Source organism: Zophobas morio, unplaced genomic scaffold, assembly GCF_036711695.1.
Source record: "Zophobas morio isolate AGI-343-1 ecotype UQ-CSIRO unplaced genomic scaffold, CSIRO_AGI_Zmor_V1 ptg000009l, whole genome shotgun sequence".
NCBI classification, from domain to species: Eukaryota; Metazoa; Arthropoda; class Insecta; order Coleoptera; family Tenebrionidae; genus Zophobas; species Zophobas morio.
In genome coordinates this window covers 6681206-6689167 of record NW_026972114.1, presented here as the reverse complement: position 1 = coordinate 6689167, position 7962 = coordinate 6681206, and the positions used below count along the sequence as shown (strand labels likewise).

Sequence of the window (7962 nt, the reverse complement as noted above, 5' to 3'; positions counted from 1 at the left end):
AATTACTATTTAATTTATTGAAAGGAGTAGGTAATTGATTCGCCACACCTTTTAAGTAAAATGTTGTTTTTAATCTCTAGAATAAATGCACGATGCTCTTGAAACTTTTATGTGTTGACTATCAGAACAAATGTATTTTTTAAAGACCTATATACAAAACAGGTGTAATAAATTTAATTTAATTTCTAGAAAATGTGACATTAATGTTGATTCGTTCCAAACAATTTGCAAATGTTTAATAGATGGTGTAGGAATTTATTACGAATACCCAAGTCTATCCTGTTTTTTCTTTTTTTTCTCCATTTCAGTTAGGGCCAGAATTTATTGTATTTGTTTTATTTTTGCTTATTTTTGTTTGACTTCTGAATTTACATAATTTTCATTATTAAAGTACGTTTTTTTTATTAATTTTATATTAATAATTGTAATACTTCCTGTAAGTGGGCATAAGCCTGTCGGAAATAAAGATGTTATTACTATTTTGCAATTAGGCTCCGCTCCATAATTGCAAAATCCATATTTCCCTGTAAAAATGTACCATTTTAACGCTGTTTTAAGTTTCTTGTTTTGAAAAGATGGCTATGTATATTAAGAAAAAAAAAGGCAAAATATAAGCCCCGCCCGCCCGCCCTGTCCCAAGTTTGATGAATTTTTTTATTCGTTGTAAGCCGAGGGGCGGGACTTAATTGTAAAATCCTTACTTTTCTACGAGAAATTACCATGTGAAATATGTCAAGTCAAAAATTAAGCCCCACACATATCCATCTCAAGTTCAATTGTGATGAATTTTTCCTTCGTTGTCAGACCGAGGCGCGGAGCCTAATTGCAAAATCGATACTTTCCTACAAAATTTACCATTTTAAACATGTTTCACCTTTTTGTTGTGGAAAGAATATTACACATATTAAAAAAAAGTACAAAATGTAAGTACTGACAGACAGCTACAGTGTAGTAAATGATGGCAGCTATTTAAAATATGAGGGTTTCGATGAACAGGTGACTAAACATAAAAAAAAGTTTACTTACACACAAGATCTAAAATGGTGCACTCGCACTTGAGAATATTCACAACGAGGAAATTTAATCACATATAATTTTAGTGTGTTGGAACCCTTAAATGAAATTTAGTAAGGCATATTTTATTTTAATTGAAATTTGTGGCCCTAAATGACTTTTACAGTGCATAGAGATAATTGCGTAATCTTCCGCTGCCAGACCGTTAAGACACCTTGTAGAACTTTATGAAAAACACGTCTTAATGCTCACTGGTTATGCTTCAAAGGTAGAGGAAGTTCTTTGTAAATTATAAATTTTTCTGCTGTATTACATCCATGAAAAATGCTTTATAATTCGCTCATGATCGATCTCGGCATGTTCAGGTCTTTGTGAAACTACTAGTTGGCAATATTGAGTCGCGGTCTGTCTAACCTACCAAAAATGCTGCCGTTTCGCACAAAACACGGCGACATGAAAGGTAGTTTCAGAGAATTACCCAATTTGTTTTGTACTTTGGTAAAAAATCTTGAAAATAATTAAATTTAATTTGGCTTTATTGAAACAAGAATTTAATTTGAAAATTGAATTCGGAGAAAAACATAAACACATTAAAACACGCGCCTAATTTTGGACGAATTATTTTAATTTTGATGCTCAACAGTGTTATTCTTATATCTGACAATTTTAGTTTTTATAAGTGTACAGGTACAGGTACAGCTATATCAAAATTCAGTCGTGTTAGCAACTAAAATAGACTTATTTAAACTTAAGCACTCATATTTGATTTTAATTTAGTTTGAATGGGTTCTGCAACAAAAGTAAGCATTAAGACTGAAAACACTGAACAAATACTACTTTACCTTTATGTAAAAGCAATTTCTCTATCGCAATCATCGGAGATTCAAAAGTCAAACAAAGCACCACCGCTAGAGCAGCGCTAAAAATAAAATCGCCCCAAAAATTGAAAAACTGAAACAAAAGTGGCGAATTTCTACGTTAATTAACTTTAAAACGACGCCTCACCACGTAGAAGTCTTCTATCACAATTTCCGTTTTGTACGAGCAGGCACGAAGGAGTATCAACTCGTAATGTATGAGATAGATGGAGTACGAAATTTTCGACAAAAACTGAAATATCGGAGCCGACAAGAAGACATTAACTGGTCCTGGAAAGTGCAAAGTAACCATCATTTACATAGAAACGACTCTAGTTATCTCACCCCCGAAACCCGAGACGCATAAAAAAATTATACCGCTAATGGCCAAGGACCAAGCCGGTCGGTTGAAGGCGATATACAAGGAGTGAGACCATTTGTTGTATGCAGAAAGCATTGTACCGTGTCCTGCATAAATACAAGCCAAACCACCGGCCAGACACATTATCCATAGCGTTAATACCATTATCTGGAAAACAAATGGATTATAAATCCGTTGCATAAGGTAAATTCATTTTTAAAGCGTCGAGGCTAAGCAAGCAATAGATTAATCGAATTAGTGGGCTAATTTTCTTATCTTGTTCGCTTAGTTTTAGTAATTTTATTATTAATTGTTACTACTTACGGGTTTCAGGTTGATTTTAATTTTTTCTTTTTTAATTTTGTGAATGAAGTAACCCAAAATCATGCCAATTACGTAAGCTCCAAATCTACCATAGGTCTGTTCATAGTACGAGAACATGTATTTCTGAACATTATCCCTGAAAAAGTATCCACCTTATACACTTTAATTGGTTGTGTAAATCTTATTTACTTGTCTGCAATTAAAAATGCCTGAAGCTCTTCAAAAAAAGCTACAAAAAACGGAACGAGAATCCCAGCTAAAGTAAGTATAAACAAACCAATTAGTGTCAATTTTGGTTTAATTTTCATCGGTATTAAAATTATTGGTGACAAAATGAAGAGTTGCATATCGATGGACAAATACCAAGTTTGAGGTACACACTGAAACAAATTATTCTGAATATTTGAAGTGTCGTTAGAAAATATAATACCGCTTGTTCATCATGGACGTAATTTTGAATATAGAGAAGAGCAGCCCAGAAGTGTTTTCTGCAGGGTTGCACCAAGTGATCGTCAAACGTATTCCATAAAGGACCATTCCCAAAATAGTTTAGTAAGGTTGCATGTATTAAAACCACAATTGCCATTGCTGGAGTTAAACTGAAATGTTTTTTAAATTACTGCATTAAAAGTAATACACTTTTTGACAAATTACGTACCGAATGTACCGATGTATGTAATAGAGGATAATATTAAATTTTACATTTTTGTCAACAGCTTTGAGGAAAGTGTAAACGGTAACCAAACCGCCAATAACAAAAAAAGTGTCAACTGCAACTGTAGCTCCTATCACGAACATGTTTGCAGTTTGTTGGGTGAACTAAAAATGTCCTATAATTATCAAGTTCAACAAATATGTAAATCTACCTCTTACTTCACTGATTTTTGAATAATTAGCTACAGCTCCCGTAGATCCGTTTACATATTCATGTGCCATAACAATCCACATCATGCTAATAGCTTTCAGTCCATTCAAGCAAAGTAGCTGGTCAGCACTTTTAGAAGATTGAAGCAATTTTCTGCCATTGATAAAATATGAAAATGCGACTGAAATATCCCTGCCGGGTTCTTCCATAAATAGTTAAAATAAAGATTTAAAATGAAAAAAGTCTTACTGTAATTGTTGTAATACAGGTAAACATCGTAGGAGGTGGAAAGCACGACCAGTAACAAGAAGAAGCTTAGAACGGCTCTAAAATAATAAAATATTGTTAAGTGTAAAGTTCGCCAATTGTTAAAAACATACATTGTAGCTATTGCACCTGAAGTCAACTGTTGTTGTGTGTCCGTATCGTAGCAATATTTTTCACTAAATTTTGACAGCATGTGAATTTCGGAGGCATCGTCAGCAGTACATTTACTTGGTAAGCAAGCGGCTAAGTGGACACCGGTGAACTGTGGATCATTTCCTAACATTCTTAGTTGTCCGCCTTTAGTCAGTCGCTGAAAGTAACAAACATTTAATTTTAATCTCGGATTTAAATTTATAACTTACTGGTTGAGCTATATTATAGTCAGGAGGCATGGAAATTGTGCCTAGGCAATATTTTCCACTGATGTTCTTGCTTTTGACGTTTAAGCACTCATCATAATTACCTAAGTCGTAAAAGTTGTCTACTAATATTCCTGAAGGAATTCTTCCGTGCGAATCTAACACTGGGGAGAAAGAAATTCGACATGGTTAAGAAATATAGACACACACATTTAATTACTTACTTTGCCATGCCCACAATTCCTTGTTGACTAATCCTTCGAAGTAAAACTTTAGTTGTTGAAGACATTCTGCAGAAATTCGACTATTTGTCAAGGAATTTTTGATTGTGCTAATGTGGTTTTCATGGACCTGGAGAAGGTCAGTTTCGGCGTTTACAACCAATAAAACTGTAATAATAATTGAACCTTTAAACGATAACATATCTAGACTTTGATTTGTAGGTGAGTACTGGAATTTGATGAAGTACCCACTGCAAATTTATACTATAATTCGTTATCGGAAATCAGCAGTGATAGAAATTGTTTCGGAGCAATGTCCGATAAAATTAAGATCGTAACTGTTGTTAATAATTTTTATGCATTGAAATTCCACTTAATGCCTATCTAAAATGCATAATAGTATTGTCATAAATATCCTTAGATGTAATCTTTTATTGTCAACAACTTAGAAATACTTGGAACTATAACCGAAGTTCACTGAACTTAGTTGGAGATGAACTCAGTTTTTTAAATAATTGTGCATCACGTATTAGTAAAACAGGTACAACATTAACAACTTTCTAAATAAATTAGTTCTTGGCTTTTCAAAGGATCGTTTTCCCATAATTAGCAAGATTTGAAAAATTTCTTTCAACTTAAACGCTACAAGTTTAAACTTGTGGTTTATTAATGTTTTCTAGAATTATTTATACAGAGTTACTGAAAAAAGTTAATGAATGCTCATCCCAAATGTTGTGCTGTACTTCAGGGACGAGGGAAGTTCTACTTAAATAATCTTGGGTTATTTTTCAAGTATGGTGCGTCAAATGAGAAGTGGCTAATTAAAGTAGTTTACCTAAATTAGTTCCTGTTACTACTATTATTTTTGTTATTTTGTTTTGGCTGATTGAGTTACTAATGAACGGCTTTAGCATCAAAACCACGATGTTCTAAGTGACGTTGATTAATAATATAAAGCAGCATCTTGAGGAGGCTGAACCCGACAACGGTGAACAATGTAAATTGAATCCAATTGCCTAGTAGTCATAAAAAAGCTGTTGAAGTGTTAGCAATTTACATTTTCTGGTTTGAAATGCAAGAAGGGTAAGAAAATACAGGATTCGTGTTATTGCGTAAATTTTTTTACATCAAAAAAATGCTCACAAAAACAAAGTGCAGAATAAAAGAGGGGTTTTTAATTGTTTAAATAAACATAAGAACATTAATTAAGAAAATTTCAATTTGTCACATCTGTATAATGAGTATGTGCTATGTCTGGAGTCTAAAGTTGACGATAAAATTTAAGTTTATTGTATACAAATGGTAATAAATTAATAACAATATTAGAAAATTGTTGAGAATATACTGTTCAATTGTTTATCAAAAAAAATTACATGACGAGAAAATAAGTGCATTTTGTAGACGCAATATAAGGTATATGTAAGTATATAAATAAGACCTGGAATTTTTTTGAGAAGTTTTTAAATGTCGCTAGTTTTGACATTAATATGTTAATTTTTAGCGCAAAATTATTCCTCTATATCGGAATATCATTCATACCTGCAACTATGCATTATCCGACGTGTTTTAGATAACTATTGTGCTGGATATTCTTCAGGGTTTATTTCTTTATAATCAGCTTTAAAGAAAATTGTACTTAATACTTAGTTATCAGAGTTTTCTTTTAAATGGAATATTTTTTGTTTGTCATCATATGTTAAGTTTAAGTATTCCACACGATGTCCGTACTTGAAGTTTAGAGTTCAATAAACTAAGTATTGTCCATGTTTATGTCGTTATACTAATACAATAGATCACGGGTGTTTCCACTTGTGATAAGGATATTGTGCATTTAGTCAACTGTCAAATGGAATTAAAAGATACATAATATGTAATTGTGTCATCGCTAATCTCTAATTTTTTTTTAATACAATTATTAAAGAGGATCTTAGGATAAATCTTACATTTTTAGATTTTTCAGTTTTTTGTTTTTTCGACTTGTTGATGTTTTGATTCCTCGATTTTTTAATATTTTCAATTTTTCGAATTTTTAAATTTTAGATTTTTTGCCTTTCGTTTTTAGATTTTCTGGTTTTTCAATTCTTTGAAATTAATTTTTCAGTTTTTCGATGTTTCGATCTCTCACTTTTTGGTTTATAAGTTTTTCAATTTTTTCCCATTTTTCGATTTTTCGACTTCACGATCGTTTGATGTTTCGATTTCGCGATTTTTCAATTTTTCGATTTCGATTTCTCGATTTCTCAGTTTTTCGATAATTCATCTTTTCGATTTTTCAATTTTTCAATTTTTGGCGTTTTTAAATTTTTGGATTTTTCGATTTTTCGCTTTCTCACTTCTTCGATTTTCAAACTTTCAGTGTTTAAGTTTTGGGATTTTCCAACTTTGGGATATTTCAATATGTATTTCGATTTTTAAATTTCTAGATTTTTTGACTTTCTGTTTTTTTATTTTTTACTTGATTTATTTTTTAACATTTTGCGACCTTTTAAATCTTCTATTTTTCGATTTTTCAATTTTTTGAGCTTGCGATTCGTTGATGTTTTTATTTATGGATTTTGTGAATTTTCAATTTTTCGAATTTGTAAATTTAAAATTTTTCACTTTTTGTTGTTTCGATTTCTGTCTTCCGATATTTTGCCTTTTCATTTTTAGATTTTTCGATTTTTCAATTCTTCGGAATTAATTTTTCAGTTTTTCGATGTTTTTTATTTAAATTTTTCAATTTTGAATTTCCCCATTTTTCGATCTTTAGCTAAATATGTATTCTGATATCTCAATTTTTCGATTTTTCGACTTCTCGATTTATCGATCTTTTGATGTTTCGATTTCGCGTTTTTTCAATTTTTCGATTTCGATTTTTAGATCCCTCAATTTTTTGATAATTCATCTTTTCGATTATTCGAGTTTCCAATTTTTCGACGTTTCAGTTTTGGGATATATGTATTTACATGTTTCGATTTATCATTTTTTCAATTTTTGGAGTTTTTCGTCTTTCTGATTTCTGGATTTCTCAATTTTTCGTTTTTCAAATTTTGAATGTTTACCTAAGTTTTGGAATTTTCCAACTTTGGGATTTTTCAATATGTATTTCGATTTTCAAATTTCTAAATTTTTTGAGTTTCTGTTTTATTTTATATTTTACTTACTTTCCATTTTTTGATTTTGCGATTCGTTGATGTTTTGATTTCTGTATTTTGTCAATTTTCAATTTTTCGAATTTTCAAATTTTAGATTTTTCACTTTCTGTTGTTAAGATTTCTATCTTCCGATATTTTGCCTTCTCATTTGTAGATTTTTTTTTTCAATTTTTCGGAATTAATTTTTCAGTTTTTCGATATTTCGTTATTCCAATTTTTCGATTGATCGGGGTTCTTATGTTTAAATTTTTCAATTTTGAATTTTCCCATTTTTCGAACTGTAGCTATTTCGATATGTCAATTTTTTGACTTTTCAATTTTTCGACTTATCGATCTTGTGATGTTTCGATTTCGCGTTTTTTCAGTTTTTCAATTTCGTTTCAGTTTTGGGATTTATGTATTTAAATTTTTCTAAATTTTTTAATTTTTCGATTTTTCAATTTCTCATTTTTTCGATTTCTCTATTTAAGTTTTGGCATTTTTCAATTTTGGGGTTTTTCAAGATTTCGATTCCAATCTTCACATTTTTCGACTTTCTGTTTTTTTCATTTTTTACT

At 30.8% G+C, this 7962-nt stretch overlaps 1 protein-coding gene across 1 annotated transcript; it reads right to left on the bottom strand.

The window, feature by feature from the left end:
• Positions 1-1697: 1697 nt before the first annotated feature.
• On the bottom strand, positions 1698-4471 carry LOC135125785 (nose resistant to fluoxetine protein 6-like). The gene is made up of 13 exons (XM_064051469.1): positions 4272-4471; positions 4051-4211; positions 3802-3998; positions 3671-3747; positions 3430-3623; positions 3215-3375; positions 2987-3155; positions 2746-2936; positions 2557-2692; positions 2217-2400; positions 2020-2162; positions 1857-1965; positions 1698-1803 (listed from the first exon to the last, which is right to left on the bottom strand). The coding sequence occupies exons 1-13, from the start codon at positions 4468-4470 to the stop codon at positions 1763-1765; spliced, it is 1962 nt and encodes a 653-aa protein (XP_063907539.1). The 5' UTR covers position 4471; the 3' UTR covers positions 1698-1762.
• Between the last annotated feature and the right edge of the window lie 3491 nt (positions 4472-7962).